At 43.0% G+C, this 27,046-nt stretch overlaps 1 protein-coding gene across 2 annotated transcripts in view; it reads left to right on the top strand.

Annotated features, from left to right (window-relative positions):
* Positions 1-27,046, top strand: part of STK4 (serine/threonine kinase 4) — a 99,556-nt gene that overhangs the window by 16,156 nt on the left and 56,354 nt on the right. For both annotated transcript variants that reach the window (XM_075901275.1, XM_006132258.4), the window contains exons 6-9: positions 182-349; positions 1,411-1,548; positions 2,492-2,620; positions 6,455-6,641. In XM_075901275.1, coding sequence (XP_075757390.1) covers positions 182-349; positions 1,411-1,548; positions 2,492-2,620; positions 6,455-6,641 — 622 coding nt within the window. The remainder of the gene's footprint in view (positions 1-181; positions 350-1,410; positions 1,549-2,491; positions 2,621-6,454; positions 6,642-27,046) is intronic.

Below are 27,046 nucleotides of genomic sequence, written 5' to 3' on the forward strand. Positions count from 1 at the left end.
GCTGTTCATAAGTGCGGATGGTGCATTCGTAAGTGGGGGACCGGCTGTAATGGGGTTAATGGGAGGTTGGGTTGCAAGTGTGGTTGGTGGTAAGTCGATGCGTTCATAAGTCGGGGACTGGCAGTAGCTGACACATGTTTCTTCTGCCCCCCTTCCCTTCCCCTCTCTCCTTCAATTTTAGGATACCATGGCAAAACGGAACACCGTTATAGGAACCCCATTTTGGATGGCTCCAGAGGTGATCCAAGAAATAGGGTATAACTGTGTAGCAGATATCTGGTCACTGGGAATCACTGCAATAGAAATGGCAGAAGGAAAACCACCATATGCAGATATTCATCCAATGAGGGTAAGAGCTGAGGCCTTTTCAAATATAACTCTTGCAGAATGCAGGCAGCCTCCATTGGCAGTTAATGTCTTATAAGATGCTTATTCATCTGTCTAGCTATTTAACCTAGGGAAGAATGAGCAAGTTCTTTTTTAACCTGTGCTTTTTAATATTTAGTAAAATGGAAAAAAATCTTTAAAGGAAAATTTGCCAATTTGATTCTCTTGTGTCAAGATATGTGTGATTCCCAGGTTTGTTCAGAATATACATGAGCAGAAATGGGAAGTCTTGTGAGTTGCATTCAAAGTAAATCTTTTTGTCACAGCCACCAGCAAAGACAGTTTTCCATGGTAGTAATCATAGCTCATTGGTTCAAAATCTCAGCCAAGATCTGATGTTATGACTTGTGCTCCCAAGGAACTAGGCAAGATAGCATATTGCTATCAATCAGCATTCCAGTTTTTTTTGTTTAGACTCCACATTCATCTTTGGGGTCATTCTTCAGCTTCCACTTTGTCATATTGTTTCCAGTTCTTGCCACTCTAATTTGTACTCCAAACTGGAGTACACCAGTGTGTTTGTTCAGGATCAGTTCTTGTAGGAAGATGTTCTGAAGGAACCAGGTTCTCCAAGATCATTGCTAATTCCTACCATTTTGCTACTCCATAGATTTCCACCATGTTATTCTTGGGTAAGGGATTTTTCAGAGGCAAAGCTCTTTCGGGAATTCTACCTCTTGAGTGGTGGAATATGACCATGCAGTGGCTATCCTGGGTTATGTAACTGTTTCTCTCCTTCCTTTTTAATAGAGGACTTTTAGAATGTCATTATCAACAGAATAGTGGCTTTGTCATACGAGGAATGCCTTTTCAGTGTGGTGTATAAATCTCTTGTTCTGTTTGGAGGGGAATATACATAGCATAAACACTTGAGGCCACAGAAGGTCTTGATACATCAATAACTTTTTAAATGTCTGCGTCTATGCTTTGATCAAATGTTTGTCTATTCTGTGTTTTTATCCTAAAGATTTCCAAAATCAAGGAATACTATAATAATCTTTTTTATTTTATTTTTATTATCAGGCAATTTTCATGATTCCTACAAATCCTCCTCCAACATTCCGGAAGCCGGAACTCTGGTCAGACTACTTTACAGACTTTGTAAAACAGTGTCTTGTGAAAAGTCCTGACCAAAGAGCCACTGCCACACAGCTTCTACAGGTCTGGTATTTGTTACCCAGGGTGCTCTCAGAAGGGATTCTTAACTAGACAAATCATAGTGCAGAAAATGAGTATTTGGGATGTTGGTTTCCCTCTGTGCTTGCCCTCTGCAACTTGTACGGTGTAAGATCAAATATGTAAGGTTTTAAAACTTTCTGTTTCTTCTCTGGAAATTAAACCATCTCCTCCTGCTTTCTGTTCCCATACTCAGTGTTTCAGGATTTCAGGAGAAAAATCCTAACACTTAACTGTTAAGACATACAGTTTACCCCTTAACTTGACCCTATGCTTAAGAAAGAGCCATATCTGGTTGTTAATGTTAAAATCCTCAGTTTCCTAGCTATCCCCATTTGCCTGTAGTTGCTACTATTAAAGTAATACAAGCAGAGCTATTCAATTTCTAAAGCACTCTTTGAGTTTTAATAACTAATCTTCCATTTGCTGTCTTTGAGCTGATAGATATTATCTGCCCTTTGTACCATGTTCTTTCCTCAAGTACCTATTTCTTTCCATGATAGAAGTTCATCTTGGTTTCTGAAGCATTGTCAAGGTATTGATAGTCTGGCTTTTCAATTAGTCATTAGAATGTCAGAAACGGAAGGCCATAACTAAGGCAGGCTGTTGGCCTATTATTGGAAAGTGATAGACACGGTGTTATCTTAGGTGTTATAAATTTACTTCATTTCTAGATATGATGGTTCAGAAAACCTTTATGAATGCAAAGTCATGTAGAAATGCCCTTTTTGTGTGACTCAGTACAGGTGTATCATTTTCGGTCACTAAAAGGACAAATCATGAAGTAAAAGTTTATAATAAAGTTTTCTCTTTGTGTACACCAATTAATTCAGCAGGGATAGGCATAGCTCCGGATAACAGTATTTTACTGCTTTGTCTTTGTCTACATTTGCTGCTTCTAAAATATATTTACTTTTTTTTTGTTAAGCATCCATTTGTTAAAAGTGCCAAAGGAGCATCAATCCTGCGGGACTTGATTAATGAGGCAATGGATGTTAAACTGAAACGTCAGGAAGCACAACAGCGTGAATTGGATCAAGATGATGAAGAAAACTCAGTGAGTGTTTAATGGACAAAATAACATTAAAATATTGGTGCTGACATGTGAGAAAATAGGTGCCTTTCCTAAGCTTCTTCTCTAAAATAGTCCGCATATTTGGTAGAGTCAAAAATTACTCCCTTTTATTATTGTAAAAAGTGAGGTTTAGGTTGGAACATGAGGAAAAAGTTCCTGAATGTCATCTTGGTTAAGCACTGGAATGAATTGCTTAGGGAGGTTGTGGAATATCCAACGCTGGAGATTTTTAAGAGCAGGTTAGTGAAACACCTTTCAGTGATAGTTTAGATGGTGCTTGGTCCTGCAATGAGTGCAAGAGCCTGGATTTGATGACCTCTTGAGTTTCCTTCCAGTTCTATGATTGTTGTTTATATTACTGTAACACTTAGGACCCCTATAGTCTAGGACCGTGTTTCTCAGCCAGTGGTACAAGTACCCTCAAGGTTACTCGAGAAAAGTCTGGGGGGTATATCAACACAACTGAAAATTGGAGAAAATGGAATTTTTGTTGTAAGTTTGACAGAGCTTATTATTTTTGTACTTTTTACACCCAAAAATGTCATCACCCGCTTGGCTACAATTAAGTTGTTTAAACAAATGTGTTGCAATGGTAGAAAAAAATTGTGTGCATCTGAAAACTGTAGGTATTGGGGGTACTTATAATTTTAATTTTTTTTTAAAGGGGATACTTTATAAAAAAAGGTTGAGAAACTCTGGTTTAGGACCTCACTGGCTGATTTAACACAAAATTGAACAGTAACACTACATAGTCTTCTGCCCAGACATTGATCCCAACTTTGATTGTTCTGGGTTTTCTAGCTTAGGACTTCTCAACTCATATCCTAGAGCTGCTCTTTATCAGCCCATCCCCACCTCCTTTATAATCAGGTGAGACATTGAGCTACCTGCCTTATGCTCTACTGAATGGTTAGAGATACCGCCTATCACAGCACAATTAAAGCTTTTTGCTGGGCTAGTAAAGATATGTAATAAATTTGTAGAAGACTTCAAATACGTTTCTGGCTTCTCCCTAGGGCTGGCTTGGGGCAGGGAGCCTGCTCACCAGCATCTTCCTGAGGGCCAGACCATGAGGAGCTGCACAGGCTGGCCCTGGCTGTTCTTCCTACGTTGGTCTGGAGGCTATGCGGGCCAGTCTTATTGGCACTCCCTGGGGTGAGGGGCCATGCTGGCTGGTCCCGGCATGGAGAGGTGGAGAAAGGGGGCAGGCACACACAGGCCGGCCAGCAGACTCATGCCCTGGGTGGCCTGGTAAGGCTTGGTGGAGCTGTATCAGAGGTAGCAGCATGGAGCAACAGGCAGCCAGTCTGTGAGAGGAGCTGGCTTTTTAAACTGGCTTCCCTCGTGGACCAGCTTCTGGCTGGTACAAGAGGCAGCAGCGCGGAGTGGCAGGGGGCTAGAGGGCTACAAAACAGTCGAGTAACCAATAAGAATCCATGAGCTTAATCGACTATTCAGTTAACCGATATTTAACATCCCTATCTTTGTCTTCTCATTCGCTGCCCCTAGTGGTCATTCTGTAGTATCACTGTCCATCTGATCAGCTACCTCCCTTTCCTTGTTACAGAAAACAATCCTATTCCAGGCACTTCCTATTTCCTGGCACAACCAAACCCTCATCTTGCTTTAAATTCGGAGAAAAGGAAGCTGCATACCAAATTTGGTGGTCCTAGCTCTTATTGTTGAGGAGGAGTTATAGATTGAGGCAATTTTTCCTTGTCCTGCTCCCTTCTGACCAGTGGCTTTAAGGTTGTAGTGCTCCTGACCTAATACTGTGATATGCCTAGCGAGCCAACCTGCCATAAGGCCAGAGCCTGCACATTGCTTTCTTTCGAAGAGCTATATGAACAGCATATTGCTAGCAATTACAAGTTACCACACAGCTCTTTTTAAGCATCCACCTTTATTCTTAAGGTAAAAGCATTACAGGGAAAACATAGACGTTTCTATATGCATGCTCAAAGCTTACCAGAGGTCACCCATTAGTCTTTCTGTCCTAGCAGAGCTTTACATGTTTCTAGACTTTCCTCAATGGTTGGGATCCCCTTTGCTTTAGAGCAGGGCTATTCAACTTTGGATGCCCTGGGGGCCACTATGATAGTCACAGCACATGCCGAGGGCCGCAACTTAAGTGTGGTTGCATATATAGCTGCACATATATGCAAATAGCTTCTGTCACATTGACAGCATGAATACAAAGATTAGGCAAGACTATACAAAACACAGGCCCCATTTAAGTCAGTTCTGCTGATAATAATAAAATGCAATATTTACCTGATTGCCACCCATATGACAGCACTTTTATGAGCAATGAGATTCCAGGAATATAACTACTAAAACATGTATTAACAGACGACCATTATGTTGACTGCTTTTTTGTTTTGGCTCCCACCCAAGGGCTGCATGTTGAGCCCTGCGTAAACCCAAACTGCACCTTGGGCCACAAACAGATGGGCTGCGGGCCACATGTTGAGTAGCCCTGCTTTAGAAGGTCATCTCAATTTGCTGGATCAGAGAGAGGGCCAAGAATCAGTTTAAATGAACTATTTTTATAACAAGCCCTTTCTTTGTGTGTTGGCCTCTGTAATACCCACTTTGAACTAATATGTGCAAGTCTTCCCAGAAGTGGACCCTCTTTAGTGCTGTTTACAGTCTGAGTAATTTCCCCTTAATCACTCGCTGCTATTTTTAGTTCCTGATGAAGCTCTGCGACCCTCTCCCCCTCTGGTGTAGTGTACTGTCCTGTCCCTGGCCCACGATGATACATGACCCACTCATAAACATTGTACAATATGTCCTCCCAAAGACAACACTGCATAGGATTGCAGTGTCTGTCATAATGTTAGTATAGCAACAAAGGGATGCAAATATTTTGGAAGCAAAAGACAGGGTTTGATTTTAATGTACAATTTCTTATAAGTCTTACAAATTCATTTCATTTTAATTCATTCAGAATTTATTGCTATTGACAATACAATTTAAATCCTAGCTCCTAAAGACATTATCCCTTTTGATCTTTAGTATGCTCATACATACTACAGACTGAATACTGCTGCCATCTAATAATTGTTCAGTGATTTCTAGATCACTTGAAAATGGGGTTCTAGTTCAATTATCCTAATTACTTCTAGTGATAGCCTACCACAGGTGTGGGGAACCTTTTTTGGGTTGAGGGCTGCTGACTACAGAAAAACCAGCCAGGTGCTGCGCAAAAGTGAGAAGTCCCTTACTAAGGAGGAGAAAAACACTGGCCACATTCCCCTCTCACACCAGAGCCTTGGCAGGCCCAGCCTAGTAGATTTTTTTGTGCGCTCCAACCCTGCAGGTGGGTGTCTGGAGTGCCAGTGTGGACTCTCCAATGCTGAGCCTCGGAGGCTGGATTCAGGCAAGCCAGGGGCCACATCTGGCCCCTGGGCCTGACGTTCTCTACACCTGGGCTACTGGGTCAGGGCTGAGATGCCAGCTGGCTGTGTTCTGTGGTTAAGTGGAAGACTTCAGTCTGCAAAGCTGTCATCCCAGCATATTTCTAACAAATAAATCTAGAGGAAAAGGAATGGAGAAGATATTGCATTGCCCATTTGTGGGTAGTTTCCTGGACTGGACTCCATGACAAGTTGGCAACCCTATAATGGGGATAGGAAGGAGAGGAAAAAAGGCATAATTTGTTACATTTTGCTGACTAATATTACTAATATTTTTATAAGACTCTGATACCAAAAAACGATTGGAAATTTTATACCAATTCCCCTTGAATGGAGCCACTGTTTAAATAATATTATTCTGCTCAATAAATGTACTTCTTGCATCTTCCTACAGGAGGAAGACGATACAGATTCAGGTACCATGGTACGAGCAAGTGGAGATGAGACTGGTACTATAAGAGCTGCCAGTACAATGAGCGATGGAGCCAATACTATGATAGAGCACGATGGAACCCTGGAATCTCAGTTGGGTACAATGGTAATAAACACCGAAGAGGAGGAAGAAGAGGGGACCATGAAGAGTAAGACCCCCTTATTTTTAGTGATTGTATAGTTACACTTTCGTACCGTGACTTACATGTGGGGTTGTGAAGGTTTAACTGGTAAGTCTCACTCTTAATGGAGCTGCTCCAGCACAGACCATGCCTGTGGGGTACTCTGGTGTCCTGGTCAATGCAGCCCCTGCCTGTGACGGGGCTGTAGGCAGGGGCTACTCTAGCCAGAGTGAAGCAGCCCCTGCCTGCAACAGGGATGGAATGGGGTTCCAGCCCAGTGGCTGGCGGGGGGGGGGGCCTCTCTAGTGCTGGAGCGGCTGTCCTGGCTCATCCCTCTTTAGTTGGTTAACTGGTTAAACATATTATTTAATCGATTGGCCAGTTAAATGGGATTTTACATCCCTAATGCAAAGGTTGAAGAGGAGAAAACAAAGCAGATGAATGTGTGTGGTCAAAAAATACAATGAGGCTATATTGTGACGAAATGTTAGCAGAAGGAAGACAGGTAAATGTAATGGAAAGTTAAGATGCTTATTGTAATAATCTCACGTATAGCAGGTAAGGATGTTTTAATTCAAGTGAGTAATAGCTTTCAGTAAGCTGGTCTGCCAGTGGGAGATATTAGTTTTATGTGCTTTCACTATGCTATGTATTGTAGATTCTCTTAGTGTTGCTCTAACTTCCCAGGACAATGCCTACAAAATAATTATAAGTTACCAGTTAAACCCCAGATTGGGTTTACTAACTTTGAATTCAGTTAATAGGTTATTGTTTTGTTTTTAAATTATGGCCTACGTGCCTTACTTCTTGTTTTTAAGGGGTTGCCATTCGTGCCGATGCTGCCTGACAGCATGCAGAAGACATGGTGTCTGAAGTTACTAGGTTCTCTTTGATATGGTTCCAGTCAGTCAATGTGAATATTTTATTAAAGAGAATTTACTTCTAAAAAGTATAGTGCTTGTTTTTTTTTTTTTTGTTTTTTTGTTTTTTTTATAAAAGTAGTGAAGGTTGGCATTGGTGGAAAAGGCTGGGGTTGGGGGTCTCTACATTGTTAGTGTACAACATGATAGGTAGGATGGGACTAGGCCATGAGGACTTTAAGTGAAGATGGGTAGCTTGTGTTTCAGCAGGGAGAGCCAGTGGGCAGGAGCTAAGAGGTGTGAGTGATCCAGGTGAAGTAACAAACCAGGAAAACTACTTTGGCATTGATTGTTTTGATGAGTATAAGTGGAGCAAAATTGCATTGATGCAGAAATTGGAAAGGAAGTGGTTGCAATAGTAGTAGAGATATAAGATGTCGACCTGGATGGAGAGATTTAGCTGAAAGTATGGAAAGGAAAGACTACATCTTAATGATGTAATGCACGGAGGAGTAGGAGTTCCTTTTCGCTTGCCTTTTAAACTGGCGTGGTGGTCCAGACTAATAATTAATTTATTCTATTATTGTATTTAAAACATGATGGTTTGGAGGAAACCTGGTTCAAATGAGCACCTCTTTGAATATAATCAGGAGTTAAGAAGAGGAGATTTATCCTCATCAATCACTAAAAAGTATACTTTTAATGCAGAGCTGAAGGGGGGTAGCTGCCGGGACCCGGTGTGAGCTGGGACAGAGCCAGCCAGTAGGGATGTAAGAGACTAGTTGACTGGTCGCTTCCTGCCCCCTATCCCTCCCCACTTGCTGCCTTTAACAGAGGCAGCAAGGGCAGGGAGCAGGAGCTGGTGCCGGTGCTGGGGGGAGCCACCTTAAAAGAAGGTTTCCTCCCAGCACCCTCTCCACAGTGGAGTAGCAGGGAACCAGGCATGAGCCAGGAATCTGCTGATTCCTGACTCACACCCAGTCCCAGATGCTGCGACTCTGCTTTTTAAACCGATGAAGAGCCTACTGGCCCTTAATACATTTAAAAATCAGGAGCGCAGCGGAGGGGATCCATGCGAGCTGAGCCGGCTGATTCCTAGCTTGGCTGGGTCCCCCCGGCTGCGCACCAGCCCTTTAAATGTAATAAGAGCCTGTGGGCTTTTAATTAGGGATGTAATAGTGTAGTCGATTAACTGGTTAACTATAGACTACATGCATTTCTTCTCTCCTCCCCCTCTCCCCACTGCCAACAGTAATTTTTTTAGCTAGCTGGCCACCAGTGGCCTGGGTCTCAGACCTACCCATGCTGCAGCTTTGCATTTAAATTGTATTAGGAACCAGGTGGGCAGTCAGCCTGGCTCAGTTCCAGCTTGTGCTGGATCTGGGGGCTCAGCTCCCACCCTGGACAGCAGTGTGAAGTGGCAGGCAGCTGGTCCATGAGGGGGTCTGGTGTTAGTTTAAAAAAAAAAAAAAGGCTCCCCTCATGGACCAGCTCCCACCTGACACCCCGCGCTGCTGCCTCTGAATCAGAGGCAACAGCATGAAGAGGCAGGGGGCTCCTTGGGAGTGGGGATGGCATGCACTGTCTGCCAGCCCCAACCCTGGGGAATATAGAATAATCAATAAGAATTCATGAGGTTAATCGACTATTCAATGCACTGATATTTAACATCCCTACTCTTAATACATTTTAAAATCAAAAGCTCAATAGGGGGGACCCTGAGCTGGCAATCAGCTCTGTCCTGGCTTCTGCTGGGCCCCCCCCCTGCTGCACTTCAGCCTTTTAAATATATTAAGAGCCTACTGTGGATTGGATAAATGGACTGTAAGATGGATAGAAAGCTGGCTAAATCAGGGTTTCCCAAACTTTTTATTTTGGTTGGAACCTGTTTATTTTTCAGTACTTTTTTTTTTTTTTTTGCAGCCCAAAAATAAAAACACATAAAGAATGAAAAATGAATAAATTTTCAGTGTTTCATCCGGCTGCATCCTCTGCCCAGCCTGGGCCACGGCTTGGGGGACCCGGCACTGCATGGGCACTCCAGGAGGCAGAGCAGGAGCAGATTGGGGGTAGGGAATATGGCTAGGAGGGAGGGTGCAAGGAAGGGTAGGATTGCCACCTGCTTCCCCCCATCTTTGTGGGACAGCCTTGATGCCCCCAACCCTGCTTCCCGGGGGCCAGTTCCTCCCCACCCCCAACACACATCTCCTCCCAGCCTGCCTCGCTCTGCTCCCCTCCCGGCAGCCACGCTGAGGCTGGTATTTTTTTCCCACGGCCCAGTACTGGGCCGCTGCCCATAGTTTGGGAAACACTGAACTAACTGACTAGTTGATTAAACTATATTTAGCATGCTTGCCTGTCTGCCTGCTGGCTCCTTAAGTATTTTCAGTGCAGAGCTGTTTACTGTTTGTCGGCTACACAGTTACCGGATTACACGCAATTTAACATCTCTAGCTGGAAAACACTTTCTAAGCATAATAAACATTCTGGGGAGTGGCAAGGCAGTCCTTGATGAAAGTGGTCCCAGCCTGCTTATGACTTTAAAGATAAACTAGATAATGGAATCTGACTAATTAGTCAAAAAGTCTTACAAGTGAAGTATTTCCATGGAAGAAATATACATGGGATACAGAGACTATAAAATGCATCCAAAATAGGGAAATGACTCCATTACTTAAGTACTAAAGCATTCAGGAGGTTGTTGAAGTGTTGGTGATACTCCTAGCTCATACCACTTAGGCTGTCGAGAATCCAGTGATGAACAGAGAAGCAGTGTTGGATGTTTGTCAAGAATAAAAGGTATGGGTAAAAATTAGGGATGTTAAGATGTGTATAATTAACTCTGTTACTGCTGAAAATTTCAGCAATTACAGGTGTGCTGGCAATTGACTCCCACCTGCCTCTTTGCCCTGCTGCCTCTGATACAGAGGCATCAGAGCAGGGTGGCAGGCGACTCCACAGGAGCTGGTGTATGCTGGGACCCAGCTCTTAAGCCTGCTCTCCATGCATACTGGGAGTCTGCATGTAACCATGAATGTTAACCGATGAACCCAGGCTCATCAGTTAACCATTTGCATGGTTACGCTTTCACATCCCTAGTAAAAATCCTTAATGTACTCATATAGTAAATATAGAGTATATTTGATTAACTCAAGCAATTTTGAAGTCTTAAAAGATGGATACATGGAAAGAATTGCATTCCTTTTCCTCAGAATTCCAGAAGATACCTGGTCTCATGCTAGCTTGTATTTTTCAGAGTTTGAAGGAAATGAAAAATCCTTTACAGCAGCGTTTCTCAAACTGTGGGTCCCGACCCCCGGGGGGGTCGCAAGCAACTTTAGAGGGGGATTGCAAACAAATTAGAGGGGGGTCGTGAGCAACTGAGCGGCTGGTTGTAGCAGTGGAGAGGGGGGTCATGAGCAACTGAGAGGTGGGTCGTGGTATCACAAGTCTGAGAACCCCTGCTTTACAGGATTAGTCCAGAAGATGCCTTAAAGATGACCTTGCTGTTTTCTAATATCTGAAACTGGCAAGCCTTTTTAGAAGCTGATGCCTGAAATAAGAGTATGTTTGTAAGACAACAAATGTCTCGAGTGCTTGATGTACAGCCGTGTACACACAGATAGTGACCTAGCATTTCCATCTCATTGAAGGCTGCAGAGTTTAAAATGACGGGTACAGTTTGGCTCTGCAGGAAGGTAGATGCTCCTCTACTCACAGATTATGTTGGAAAAGGGTCACTTTGAAGCAGGGGAGAGTGATAGTGCTGAATTAGAAAAAAATCTCTCCTACTCTTCTCTCCCCCCCCCCCCCCCCCCCGCCAAACTTTTTCTCATTGAAATCCATTTCTGCTGACTTGGAGTTTTGACAGTACTGGAAATATTTGATAGATGCTTCAGTTGACAGTGGTGAACATCTTCAGACCCCATGCTTGTCTTGCAGTTTAATTTTCTCACATGTTTGAGCTACCAGCATGGGGTTGTTGTGGTTTTGTTTGTTTGTTTTTTGGTTTGTTTTTTGGGGGGGTTTTAATAGAAAAGGTTTGTTCCTTTCTCCAAAGCAAATCATTTCTTTAATTTTTTTGCATGTTAGCATTGGTTCTAAGGGTTGCACTGGTGATTTGTGTTTGTCCTGAACTCCAATGGAAAGGATCAGTGCAAAGATTTGTGACTTAAAAACAAAAGCAAAACACTGTTGAATCAGCATGACTGTGTCTATGCTTTTGGTGTTCAGCTGGGTCATCACATAGCATAGATTAGACCACCTAAGAATAATTGGGGATAAGTATTATACATATCACTTAGGAAAAAAGCACTTTCCCCAGGAATTTAACAAACTCTTCCACTTGGTGGCTCTTTACTCACCATCTTCTTTCAGTGAAGACAGTTTATTTTCTAACTGAAGAGGGAGCACACATTAATATGCTTATAAATTGATACAGAGCTTGGCAAACTCTGGCTTTTCTGCTGAAATTTCAAACTTTGGCAAATATTCATTAGCCATAAATAACAGCTTTTATAACAATTAATGGAAAGAAAGGAAATGGCATCATCAGAGCCGTCTTATATTTTATTGCTGAGCATGAGTGAAACAGGATAACAGTCTGTGACAAAAAGAGAAATGGAAAATCAGGCAACTATGTAAAGTAGTTTACTATAATTTAAATGATTGCCCAAATAGGATGGGACAAGGGCTATTTAAGGTGAAAATACCAGTTATTCACCAACAGAAAATATATTTAATTTTTCCTTTTTAAAGAATCTGAGTAATATGGCTTCTCAAGTTTTAAAGGGAACAGAAATCTAATTTTCTAACCTTTTTGTTGACTCTTGATTTTACTGTATAAGAAAAAATTCTATGCTCATTCGTTCACTTCCGAGTATTTCTCCAGACCTGTTCTATCTCTTGTTATCTATTCATTAACTTCACACCAAAGGAAGAATGTTATCAAAATTCTCTTTAAACTTGGATGAGAGAGGGAATTGTTCTTTGATGTAATTCATTCATTAATTCACAAAGTTGAACATGCTAAGCCCCTTTATTTTTGACCTATTTCAGTTCACTTGCCCCTCACCTTCACTTACATTGCCTCAAAAGTTTGTGGTCTTCACCAGCTGAAAGCAAGTAGTTCTGTCTTTCAATTGCTCTTTGTGGAGGATGCCCAGGATAATTTTATTTTCACAGATGAAGCACCCAACTTGGACATCCTACAATGGATACTGCAGTTGTTGGATATGTCTAGTCTCTAGCCAGAAGAGGGAGCTCCAGAACAGGCAGTTGCTGTTTGAATTGGAAGATGAGCTGCTTAACATTTGGAAATGTTGCAGGACTTCCTCGGGCTCATTCTGAGGAATGAATTTGAGGTTCCATGTGCAAGTGCTGTGGAAATATCATGATTGTGCATACTACTTTCTTGGACATGTACATTTAATGCCATAATTTCAAGAAGACCTAGAACAGCTTGATTAATTCTGCATTTTTGCTCTTGCTGCAAGAGGTGTATGTTTGTTTTAAACTAAAGTCTTCATTCCATTTGGTTATTGATTTAATCTTTTGGCAAATGACCATATCAGGCTAAAATTTAGCTTAAACTCCCTTTCCTTTCCTTTTAACCTTCTCCTCCAATAGAACGATATTATTCCTAAATGTAAACCAGTGCGTTTTCCATATTACAGTAAAGTCTCAATTATCCAACATCAACGGGACCGAAGGGGGGTCGGATTAATGAAAATGTCGGATAACGCAAACTAGTATGAAATCAGGTTTATTACTTATTATTCTACATAACTAACATACTGTAATAACAGACTATTATTCTACAGAACAACTAACAGAATAACTTACATAATAGAGTACAGAACATTTAGTATGCAGTATGGCAAAACGCTAAAGTTATTGTTTAAAGAAATTAGTGATTGAAGTTTGTTTCCCAGCTTTGTTTCTCTTCTTTACGGCGAGGTCGCACCAGTGTCTCAATAATATAACATCACTAGCAGTTGCCTCCCCTTGTTGTTCAACATAAGCCAGTGCCGCCTCGAGAGCCTTGACCCTTTCGCTATGACTAATTCTCTCCGTATTGTCATTGTCATTTGTATCTTCAACTTCATCATCTTCATTGCCATTGTCATCCTGATTCACAAGAGCTATTATGTCATGGTCAGTCAGTTCCTGTTGCTCGTCTTTCTCCATCCGTTTCTGTATATCATCATCATCATTCACCTTCTCACAGCCTGGAATTTGTTGTAACAAAGGTAGCAGGTTATCACAATTTTCTTGCACCATTTCTTGTGTGTTTTCGTCTTTCAGAAGTAACTTTCTCCATGATCTTGCCAGAGTTTGTGGTTCAATCTCTTCCCATGATTGTGCGATCCAATAAATAACATCTTTTATGTTTACTGTCCTTAGCTTATCTAGCATACCATTTCCATCATCTGTCACCTCAATGAGCGTAGTTAAAAGCTTACGACGATATTTTTTCTTTAACGCTTCAAGCACACCCTGGTCCATAGGCTGACACAACGAGGTGCTATTAGGAGGAAGAAAAATCACTCTAATGTCCCCACTGAGCAGTTCATCCTCATGAGGATGAGATGGCGCACTATCAATGACAAGGATTGCTTTCCTTGGTAGGTTTATGGAATTCAAAAATTGTTCAACTTCAGGAAGAAATTCATTGAAAAACCAGCCTCGGAAAATTGTTGAATCCATCCATGCATTCCTCTGATTCTTGTATGAAACGGGTAGAGCACTAGGTGATATATTTTTGAAAGCTCATGCTTTTTTGCCTTTCCAATAAATGTGAGTCTTAGTTTGTGGTTACTAGTAGTGTTACTACAGGCTAGAATCGTCACTCTTTCTTTACTTCATTTATACCCAGGAGCTGATGCTTCAGCCCGGAAAGCTAGAGTTTTTGAAGGCAGCATTTTATAGTTTAAGCCTCTCTCATCGCAGTTATATATCTGCTTACATGATGATCCTTCATTTTCAATGAGACAATGAAAATTTGCTTTAAATTTCAGAAACCCTTCCTGATTTGCCAATAATTTTTCGCCACATATACTGATCTGCCTTAACCTCTATCGTTTTTTCCGGCGATCAAGCAGCCTACACTAGCCGTGAAATCAAGTTCCCCTTCGTTAAATTCCTTTTGGAAACTCAGGGCTTTCTCTTGCAGAATCGGGCCTATGATAGCCATGCCCTTTTCCCTTTGCTGTGTGAACCGTAAGAACAAAGCTTCACTCACTTTTTCATATTCACATTTTTTCATTGTTTTTCTGTCCTTCAGTCCTTCAATTGAGGATCGATCAGAGCACCACTTTTCTAACTCACTTCTTTTCCTCCTCCAGTCACCAAATGTAACTTGTCCCACACAGAGTTCAGATGCAATTTTTAGCATGGACTCGCCTTTGTTTATTCTCTTCAATGCTTCAAGTTTTTGTTCAATGGAAAGAACCACTTTTTTTCTCTTTCCACATGCCATGTTCCTCAAACAATAAAATTATATTGCACTAAGGGGAAAATTCATTTTTCAAAATGCAACCCAATCACAGCACAAACATAAATCACTGGCGCAGAGGAACAAACGAAGCTGCGGCCATGGCAGTATGTGATGCATGGACACGTAAATAGCACGTCGAATGGCTATGTCGGATAAACCGGAAGGTCAGATAAGTGAAAGTCGGATAATTCAGACCCCACTATAATATCCTTTTTCGTATAACTGTTTCTCTTAGCAGCTTGCAAATGCCTTTCCTGTGAATTGCCTCGAATGCTTCATTTTCAACTTATTTCTATGTTAATGGTTAAATTGATTGGGCTTTTAAAAACTCAAACCAGCAGCAGAACTTTTTTTTTTTTTTTTTTTTGGGAAGGGTTTTTCAGAATCTTAAATGAGAAAAACAATGGTAGTTTTAATTAATTGGATTAATGTTAAAAATGGTCCATCTTGTAAATGATTACTGGGAAAGAATGTTCAGGTGAATACAGTATGAAGATCTATTTCTTTTACATAGAAGCAAGTAGTGGCAAGGCAGAATTTTGTAACTCCTTGATGCTTATGAATTTTCCCCCCTTTTGTATCTTTTAAAAGAAGCAAAACAAAAACCCTGCTTCTAAGTGAAAAAGCGTTTGTGGACATTGAAATGTCATGTTTCTGATTAAATTTTCTACAGAAGTTCTGAGAAACAGTTTCCTCTGGCAACTCGTACTAAGCGTGAAGAAACTTTCACATAGCTATACCTTCTGTTCTTAGATGAATTGACTTATTTTATTTAGATTTTGATAACTTAAGTATACTAGATTTAAAATGTACTTGGGTATATACAGGCAGTCCCCGGGTTAAGTACAAGATAGAGACTGTAGGTTTGTTCTTAAGTTGAATCTGTATGTAAGTCGGAACTGGCATCCAGATTCAGCCGCTGCTGAAACTGATCAGTTTCAACAGTGGCTGAATCTGGACGCCAGTTCTGACTTACATACAGATTCAACTTAAGAACCCCAGGCATCCCCAAGTCAGCTGCTGCTGAAACTGATCAGCGGCTGATTCCAGGAAGCCCGGGGCAGGGACTTCCTGTAGTCAGCCACTGGTCATTTTCAGCAGCTGCTGACTTGGGGACACCTGGGGCAGAGCAGCTGGGGTGCTGCTGGGTTGGTCCAGTGGCGCCCAGAGCGGCGCTACGGGACCAACCGGCAGCGCCCCAGCTGCTGTACCACAGGCGTCCGGAGCAAAGCCGCGGAGCACAGGGGCAGCGGGACAGCCCAGACGCGCTGTGGCTATCCTGCTGCCCTCGGGCTCCGTGGCTTTGCTCTGCTTTGCTCCCCGTCCCCCTGGTCTGCAGACCAGGGGGACGGGGAGCAAAGCGGCGGAACACGCGGGCAGCGGGACAGCCCAGATGCGCCGTGGCTATCCTGCTGCCCTCGGGCTCCGCGGCTTTGCTCTGCTCTGCTCCCCCTCCCCCTGGTCTGCAGACCAGGGGGAGGGGGAGCAGAGCAGAGCAAAGCGGCGGAACACACGGCCAGCTGACAGCCCAGACGCGTGCTCCGCCGCTTTGCTCTGCTCTGCTCCCCCTCCCCCTGGTCTGCAGACCAGGGGGAGGGGGAGCAGAGCAGAGCAAAGCCGCGGAGCCCGAGGGCAGCAGGATAGCCACGGCGCATCTGGGCTGTCAGCTGGCCGCATGTTCCGCCACTTTGCTTCCTCTCCCTGGTCTGCTGGAGACCAGGGAGCGGAAGGGCCCCGTTCGTAACTGCGGATCCGACATAAGTCGGATCCGCGTAACTCGGGGACTGCCTGTATAGGGTTGAGCACAGAAGTACCAAAATCCATCATGTAGTAATTTTGTCTGTTTAAATATTTTACAATTGCTTGGTTCTGCTTTTCCAAAGAGATACTCGAAACAAATACTCAAACATTTGCGCACCCTCCTCCCCTTCCCCCAAGAAAAAAGAAACAAGTCACTAGATAACCTAGCCTATTTATTCACTAGTTCTCAAATATTTGTAGTGCTGGTTAGGTTGCCAAGTGTCCAGTTTTTGAATGGAACCACTGATTGAAAATAAGGCTGTAATAGTGTGGTCGATTAACTGATAAGCAAAAGCTGGTCTATAGCATTAACCTATAAGCATTTCCCAAAGTGTGGTCCGCGGCCCAGTACCAGTCCTTAGGAAAAAAAAAAAATACCGGTTCTCAGAAAAATTTTCACGTACGATTCTTGGGAGGGCACCCGACGCCACTCTGCTGGGTATGCTCCCAGGTGGCGGGGCTAGATCCAGTGGATGCTAGGACCCAGGGAGAAAGCTGGGCGCTGTGCGCACCAACACACAACGCCCAGCGCTGGACACAGCTGGGGGAGCCGGCGCTGGCTAATAAAGCAGCCAGGATTGGGTCCAGGATGCGGGGGGTGGAACAACCCACCAGACAGGTAGGACCAGTGACACGCCCCGGGACAGGGTGTGGCCCACGAACGCAGGCGCATCTGGGGAAGAGGACACGGGGTTACTCAACCAACCTCCAGGGTCCATTCGAGCAGAGTCACCCAGCAGACCTGAGGGGGACCTTCTAACCTTACTGGTCCCAAACGAAGTGGATACCTCGGGATTGGGGTTGGGAAACCACTCAGGGCAGTCGACTGGGCCCACTCCTGTTGGCACTGGGGGCTTTGGGGGGACCAGAAACAATTTATTTGCCTATTCATCATTTGCTTAATGAATATGCAAATATACAAATAAATGTTACCGGTCCTCCAAAAGCTTGTGAATGGGTTTACTGGTCCCCAGTATCAAAAAGATTGGGAACCACTGCTATAGACAACATGCATTTCTTGCCCTCCCCCCTCCTCCCGCTAGTACATTTTTTAGCAGGCTGGCCAGCAGCCCAGCTCAGTCCTGGCTCATGCTAGGTCTGGAACCTACCCCTGCTGTGGCTCTGCATTTAAAGTGTATTTGGAGTTGGGCGGACAGGCAGCCCGACGCAGTTCCAGCTCGCGCCAGGTCCAGGAGCTCAGTGCTCTACCCCCGGGACAGGGGCTGCTGCCACCCCGCGCTGCTGCCTCTATATTAGAGGCGCAATGCGGGGTAACAGGCAGCTGGTCTGCGCACAGGGAGCTGGTTTCTAAATTGGCTTTCCTCACAGACCAGCTCCCCCCTGGCACCCTGTGCTGCTGCCTCTGATCCAGAAGCAGCAGCACAGAGTGGCAAGGGAGCTCCTTGGGAGTGGGGCTGGAGTGCACTAGTTGCCAGCCTCACCCCCGGGGACTATAGAATAGTCTAGTAACCGATAACAATTCATGAGGTTAATTGACTATGCAGTTAACTGATATTTAACATCCATAGTTGAAAAGGCTCCCTGATCACTGCTGACCAGGCCATTAAAAGTCTGGTCAGTGGTTCTGCAAGACTAAGGCACACTAGTCCCTATCAGTTCTGGCTCCATCCTACACCCAGAAGCAGCCAGCAGGTCCAGCTTCTGGGGGAAGAAGGGCTAGGGGCTCCACAGTCTGCCCCCGTCATGAGCACCAGCTCTGCACTCGCATGGGGCGTAACTGTGAGTGGTGCCTGTGGGCAAGAGCAGTGTGTGGATGCCTCCTGGCACACTTTCCTGCTTAGGAACCAGAGCTCCTGGCTTCTTTCATGGTTCAGTGCAGAGCTTTAGCCCCACTACGCTGCTGATTGGGAGCCACCTGAGGGAAGCCTGGGTCCCAAACATGAGACCCCTACTGCACCCCAAAACTCTCATCCCTAGCTCCACCCAAGAGCGTGCACCATCAGTTAGAGCTTTCACTCCCTCGTGCATCCCACATCTTGGCCCAACCCAGTGAAAGTGAGTGAGGGTGTGAAAGAGTGAGCCAATAAAGGAGCAGGGGTGAGGCTTGTGAAAGGGGTGTGACTAGGTTTTGTGCAGTTAGAAAATTGGCAACCCTAGTGCTGGTAGACACTGTTGAAAATCTTGTCCTATTCACTTCTTGCTTTTATTACTTGCCACTAGAATGGGTAGGGCTCAAAGATGATGGAAAACTGTTTCCTGGATCTTGTTAGGTCTAAAGCGGGGTAGGGAACCTCAGGCCATCCAGCCTCCGGCTTGCCTGGATCCTGTCTCTAAGGCTCACGGCTCCCCTCTCCCCCAGCATTGCGGAGCCTGTGCTGGCACTCCAGCTCCCCTTCCCCCCCACTGTCCCACCGCATGGCTGGAGCACACAATCTACCAAGCTGGGCACCCCTAGGCTCTGGTGTGGGAGGGGAATGTGGAGAATGTCTTTCTCCTTTTCAGTTGGGGGCCAAGTCAGTGAGGGGTTTTTGGTTTGGTTTTTGGTTTTCACTTGTGTGCAGTCCCCAACTGATTTTTCTGTGGGTCGGCAGCCCCTGACCCAAAAAGTTTCCCCATCCCTGGTCTAAAGAGGAGAAATGTGCCTCGTATGGCAGATAAGGTAACTATATTGCCTTCTTGGGCTATAATCAGATCTCATAAGTGAGGTAAGAACTGGCTTGTACAGTACTTAAATCTTCCCTGTTTTGTTAGAAGGGCATGTCATTATGGCATGTAAACACCACACTAAACATATGATGGAACTTCAGTTTCCCAAGGGACTTTTGGTTACAGATAAGCGAGGCTCTTTATTATATCACTTAATGGAACTCATTAGTGTACAAATGCAGCAGTGTGTTTTTTAACAGCTCCAATAGCACTAGACCATCTGTCATTTGAATTTGATGTAAAATATTTCTTTGTTATTGATTGTTAAAAGATCCCATGCCACTCCTCACAGTGTAGGTGCATTAGCCTCAGTGTCTTGGTAGTTTCCAAATCAAATAATTACATGAATTCATGTGGAATTTCCAATTACATTTGAAATCTCTTCCTGTGTCCTATGCTGGCAAATGACTGTGTTCTGTTAAGCAACTGCAATCCAAGAGATGGCAGCATTTCATTAACGAGTGAAAGTGGGGTGTTTGTCTGAGTAATGTGTGCTCTGCAATTTTTTCAGATTAGAGGTGCCATCTGAACATGTACTCTTGGTATTCCTGTGTTAAATGTACAGCATAGTAATATTTTAACTTAGCTAAAGTGAAATATTTAAGTGCCTGCCTTCAATAGACCTTTCATTAATCAGAAGTCTAATTTCCCATGTAAAACAATGACTTTTTCTGTAGAATGTCATTTAAAATACACAGCATAATTAAGTGTGCATGGCTTAAAAGGCATCCACTTGGTGTTGCTCTGGGTTATTGTTGTAGATGAATAAAGCATTATTGATTTTTAGTTTATAAGGCAGCTCAAGATGACTTAATGGCAGTCAATATCTGAAGTTATTTAGTTGCCTGTTTTTTAAATGGATGATGCGGTTATTGCAGAAGCATGTCATTGGCATTCTTCTTAGCTGTTCTGCAGTGGATTATTTTCCATAACACTGCCTCTAGCTCATGCATTGGATTATTCAGAGACTTCTTCAGTGGTATGGCTTTATATCTAAAATGAATTGTAACATTTAAAAGTAATTGGGACATAAAGTGCTCCTAGCAATATGTCCTCAGATACTATAATGAGCATTGTATAAATATCTAGATTGACTAAACGCTTCCCTCCCCATCTGAAGCATTTCACTGCTACTGTTGATACACAGTGAATATAAATGTCCTCAAATGAGAACTTTCTTCAAGTACTGGGCATATTTCTCTGTGCTAGTTACGTTCTGTATTCCATTTCACCTTCACCTCACCAATACTGCTGGTGAAGATGATTGCCCGTTGTTCACTTCCCATCTGTGCAACCGGATTATTGTCGTGTAGCTGTGGGTCCAGCCCTAGAGCCTAGCAGTGGGCGTACATATACTGCCATGTGGGTGGTGACAAGAAAATACCGTGTTTTTATAACAGTAGGGTAATGAAGTCTTCTCAAATACATTGGGAATGTGAAGGCATGACCCAAGAGATTGTTTTCGGGCGGGGCTGGTGATGAGGGGTTCAGGCTGCCCCTGTGAGAGAGGATTACCCCAGCCCCCTCTGACTGAGGCAGATTGGGGCCAGGTCAGAAGGGCTTCTCCAAGGCTGCTGCATCTCCATCAGACACAATCCAGAAAGGGGTGTCTGTCCCCCAGCTGGGGCAGGTCCATGTTCATCTGCCCCCAGCACTCCTCAGCCAGAGTGAGGAATGCAGCAAACTGTACTTTTCCCTTGCTCCCCAGGAAGGGGAACAGCCAGCAATGTTCCCCTATGCATCGCGGGAGGGAGAGGGGCTTCAGCCTCCCCCTGCCCTCCCTGGGGGTGGGAGGCTCAGAGCTGGGGCAGTCCCAGATGGGTGGGGGCATGCTCCCAGCCATCCCCCTTCACTTCCCTGGTGATTCTCTTTTTGGTATGGCTTTATGAGAAGCAATCCCATTCCAGGTACATCCCAGTTTCCTGGCACAACCAAACCCTGACCTTACTTTAAGTTATGAGAAAAGGAAGCTATACACCAAATTTGGTGGTCCCAGCTCTTACTGTTTAGGAAGAGTTCTTGAGCAGACACAGACAGACAAACTCTCTTAAATATATACAGGCAGTCCCCGGGTTACGTACAAGATAGGGACTGTAGGTTTGTTCTTAAGTTGAATTTGTATGTAAGTCAGAACTGGTACATATTGTAGAGGAAACTCTAGCCAAACATTTCTCCAGAGTTCAGTTTTATTCTCCCACACCTCACTTCCCTCAGTCCTTTATTCTCAAGCTGAGGTGTCTGCTGAGAAAAGCCGCTCCCTGTCTCCCTAGTCTGCTGGGGGGCGGAGGGGCGCTGGCTTCGTGTCTCCTTGGTCTGCTGGGGGGAAGCAGCTAGTCCGGGGTTGCCTCACATCGGATCCCTACTTACAAACGGGGTAAGTCGGATCCATGTAATCCGGAGACTGCCTGTAATTGACTTGATGTCAAAAAGAGTGGTTGTCAGTTTAACTAGCTTCCTTGAATCATAGACCATCCAGAGAACCTTTTCTCATTTTATAGAAAGATTGTCACTGAGAACAAATATTCTTTCCTTGAATGAATATAAGATATTTTATAGTTTAAAAAACAATTTAGTTTGGAGGCTTTGAAATATTTGTAATTGTCCTCTGTTGCTTTGCAGTAGTGGTAGGACCTGCCAGGCATGCTTTAGTTTTCATTTGGGACTGACACAAAGTTCCTCCTAGTCATGGGAAGACTTAGCCAAGTAAATATAATAAGGTATGAAATTCTGTGTGCCTTGCACTTCATGTGGGTGAATTACAGCATGTTACCAAAGGGTAAGAAGTTAATTAATGGAGGAATACTTTCTTGCTGTTGCTAAATAAATCTCCCTCTTTCTGCTATATTGTATGAAATGATGCAGTTCTGTTAATTTGTACAGAAACTAATAAAGATTATCCTGAGTGGCTTTTAAACATCCGTTATGGCTCTCTGTGGAAAAGCTTGATGAAAGAGAACTATAATTTCCATTTGAAGTTCTCATATTAAGCATTTATTGCATGTAGTCATTGTGCACAATTATTGTTAAATGTTTAGCTTAGACCTCAGAGTTAAACTATGAAAGATGGCAATGGCTTTTCTGATTTTTTTTTTTTTTTTTTTAATTTATGCTTAATCTAAAATCATTTGATAAATCTTTGCAAAGTTTGATCGGAAGCTTTTCTGCCCAGGGCCTTTGTATTCCTTGATGCTATCTCTGTGTGTTATCACAAAACAAATAGCAAGTTTTTCCAAAGTCTTTGGTGTACATGCACCTCCCACTTTGTATCCCATTATCACAAATGAGTGCACTCTCTGGAATTTAGTTGTAGTTTGCTAGTAGCTTCTCTAGATGCTGCATTTTACTAGGACTGTGAGCAAACTAAAGTCAGTCACCTTAGTGTATGTCTACACTGTAGCGCTATTTCGTGATACTTCTGGTATCCAGAAATAGCGATTCCACGTTTTTTTGAACAAGCCCATTATTTCAAAATATCATTTGAAATAACGGACGCGCTTTTCCAATGTCCCTGTAAATCTCGTTCCACGCAGATAAAGGGACATTTTGGAATAGCAGTTTATTTGAAATTTGGCACTATGTAGACAACACCAAATTACGAAATAAGCTACGCAATGTGATAGAAGCAGCAGTGCAGAGGGTGGGGAGGTGGCTCCGCGGAGCTGGCACGTGAGGAGAGCCAGCTTAAATGCCGTTCCCCACACATATTGGCTCCCGCCTGTCTCCCTCTCCTACCCCCCCCCCCCACATTCCTGCTTCTGATAGTGAGGCAGCAACATGGGGGAAGAAGCTTGTGTGAGCCAATACGTGTAGGGAGCTGGCTTAAAAGCTGGCTTCCTGCATGTACCTGCTCCCATAAGGCTATTAAGAAGTGGCTAACCGTGTAGTTGATGCAATTTGTATTGACTACGTTAGTAGTCAGTAAGGGAAGGTGCTCTGTCCTGGCTCACGCTGGATCCAGGACCTACCCTCTCTGCAGCTCAAATGTAGTAAGACACGAGCCGGCTGTTACTACATTTAAAATGTAGAGCTGCAGCGATGGTAGCTCCCAGCTCCAGTACGAGCTGTGGCTGAGCAGGGCTTACTCGGTCCCAGCTCATGCTGGGTCCAGCAGCTCCTGTCTGCTGGGACCACATTCCCTCCCCCCGTCTGGTGACCTGGGCTGGCTGCGAACACAGGCTGCTTCAGCAGCAGCTCCTGTCTGCAGTGAGCCTGGACCTGCTGCAGGCACAGGCTGTTTTGTGGCAGCCACCCCTGCCCTCACCCTCTGTGCTGAAGCAGAAAGAAAGTGATACAGAGGCAGAAAGGGATGGGAGAAGTGCGAGTAGTCAACTCAACTACCCTATAAGCCTTATCCAGTATTTAACTATTTCAGTAGTCACTTACATACCTGTCCCTCTCACCTTCTGGAGTGCTTGTGGGGGCAAGTGGCTCTGCAGATCCGGTGCTGGCTTAAAAGCACCTACTCCCACTCTCCTCCACCTTGCTGCCTCTGATTGATAGAAGCAGCGGGGGGGAGGGAGAATGTATATTCAATAGGATTAACCAATAAGCCCAAACTTATCGGTTAATCGAGTACTCAGCTACACATTGACATCCCTATCTTCAGTGTTGAATCCATTTATAGTACAAAAATGTACTTGTAAGGCAAGTGTTCCATTTGTTTCCCAGCAGTTACCTCAGCTCTGATTTGGAATGAGGAAAATCTATGTACTTCAGGCATAGGTCTTTAAAGAACACGCAAGTGGTTATGCAGTCTTGAATGTACATATATCATAGCTAGTATCTTAGCTCTAGAACTGATGGGGGTGATCACTGTAAATGGGAAAATAGTAAAACAATGATTTTTTCTATTGCATATGTTTCTATTTTTCATGTATTTATTTTAGTAGAAGAGAAACATTCATGTTATATTCAGTTTTACTACTCAGCAAGTTTACTTGACTAATAGGGTGGAATTTTCAAAAGCATTCTACGTTGCCTTTAGTTCTACTCCCATTGAAGTCTTTTGGCTTTAGACAATTCCATCCATAAAGTCCACTTACTAATTGATGTTGGAGTTAATTGGGCATTACTAATGAAGATTCAAAGCAGTGGGATTTATTGGACACAAGACTATGTTTAACAATTATTCTGAAATTAATGTTAATATCAGGTATCTGGTATAGCACTGTTTGAGATTCATTTTCTCTTCACCTGAGCAGCCATGACACTGATTTCATTGCTATTTTGTCTCAACATCTGTTTCAAAATAGATTTTAAACATTCATATTTTTCCATTTTTCAAAGAAATTATGGTATTAGTACATCTGAGTGTTTTCTTCATAGCTCTTTTTGGGTAGGGATTCTGATCTTTGTTCTTCATTTGGCACACTTTACAATAAAGTGCTGTGAGTGCTTATGGTGTTAAATAAATATACTAACCATTTCATAGATTGGAGAAGCCCCAACAAAGTGATTGTGCTCTATTTTCTAATTAATATGGCCCTTAACTGATAGCTATGTATTTAAATGATGGAACATTAACAACTCCAGAGGAGCTACCTTGATTCAGCTCCGTAAGAAGTTGTGTTTTGTTTTTGTTTTTTAAAGGTCATAAATACATGTTTGCATAAAGAAGCTATTGCAGTCTGACATGCATAATGCTCACATTAAAACCATTAGATGTTTTCTTCAACTTTATTGTGCACTTTCACTTCTGTTGAACCTTAATATTTTGCTACCACTCTGTTATACTAGGCAATAATATCTACTTAGCATAAATTGACAGACCCATCCAGTCTGGTGTCCTCCTACAGTAGTCGCCAATACTGACTGACTTCTTTACAGAACCAGGCTTAGTTTTTAGTTTCTTCTTGGGTTTCTATCGAAATGTTAAATGGAATTTAAACAGGTGAACTTGCTATTGAATTAATAGCAGACGACCTTTCTGCAAAGCTGGTACTGATGTAAATCAGGATTACAAAAATAAATCTAGCATGCCAGAATGACATTGTTTTGGTGTATTGTCTTTCCTTCTCAAGGAGCATTTCTGTCAGTTTTGCTAAATGAGCAACCTGACTCTGAAATTATAGTCACAATTAAAATTTATAAAAATCCTCAGAGCTGTGCTAGATTTTTCATTTTAGATGGCCTTTTTCTATTCATCATTTCCTTGTCAATTAGCAAATCTACTTCTTAATCAGTTAATACATTATTCCAGTAACCCAATATTTAAGGTTAAAAATATGTCCTGTACAAACATGGTGGCTATGATAGATTGAAGGTTATTGTATTCCTCAAAGGACAAAGCTGATTTTGTGGTTATTGGTATCTGGTATACTGTGGATGAGAGGTATAGTACATGCTTTCTTTTAACTATTGCAGCGTTATCAACAGCTAACCCCAGAAGCTGTTTGTACTTATTTGCCTTTTATTTGTATTCACATATAGTCTTTCTGTGTGGAAACAGAAATTTAGTTTACTAAATATTAGATTGAAACCAAATTGCAAATTTCTCTGAATTTTCCCAAGGACCATTTCATGACTGAATTAACTGGTCATGTGATTGATTCTATCTATCCATGGGTGTTACTGTGAACAAGAATTAGGTGAAGAATAACGTTTTACTGTTCTGAGAAGAGGGGGAGACTTTTTAAAATTTTATTTCCTGAATTAATCTCTAGTACAGCAACTACGTCTAAGCATACTTACTGAAGGTTAATTTTTTAGGGCTGTCAAGCAATTAAAAAAATTAATTGCAATTAATAGCATGATTAATCACACTGTTAAACAATAAGACTCCAGTTGACCCCGGGATCCGTGTTACGCTGCCCCTTTGAAACGCCGCAGCAGTGTTTCAGAGGGGCAGCATCATACAGCTGATCTACTCGGCAAGTATTAATGCGCGTTAATTGACAGCCCTGTTAATTTTTATAAGTTTATGAAAATCAGATAGTACTCTATGTAAAGGAGCAGCTAAATGAACTTTTTTTTAAAGAACACTTAAGCACTAATTTGACTGTTCATCATAACGTAGATTTTAAAAGACATACCCAGACTATACAGTATTGTCTGCGTGCATTCATGCTGCTGCCTCTTCTTTCTGGCCATTTCTCTTTTTGGGGGTTGGTTGGCAACGCTTGTAACCTTCTTCCAAAATTCATCATCTTTCACCAGGCTTTCATGCCGATTTAGTCTCTCTGGAGTCCACAGTCTTTGGTCTCCCCCTTAGACATCTTCTGTCAAGAGAGATCTTATTGATATAACTCTTGGATCTTCACTAGATATGCCCATATAGGTATAGCCCACCTTCCCTTCAACTTGTCTTCAGGTGGAGCTATTCAGATTAGGCCCCTTAAATCCCTTTTTGTTTACTATCCTGGATTGTCCAACATATGTTCATTCTTGTTCTGCAAAATTCCATCACATCTCATAAAATGTTCCTGTGTATTCATCGACTGTAACAGAGGTTCTCAAACTGTGGTTCATGAGCTCCATTCAGGTGGTCCATGGATAGTTTCCCTTGGGGTGCACACCTGGGCAGTTGCACATGAGAGAATGAAGGGCTGCCTACCTAATTAGTCTTGCAGGAGTGACCCCACTAGGGATGAAAGCAACCAGTCAACTAT

This window comes from Pelodiscus sinensis, chromosome 18 (genome assembly GCF_049634645.1).
Source record: "Pelodiscus sinensis isolate JC-2024 chromosome 18, ASM4963464v1, whole genome shotgun sequence".
Lineage (NCBI taxonomy): Eukaryota > Metazoa > Chordata > Testudines > Trionychidae > Pelodiscus > Pelodiscus sinensis.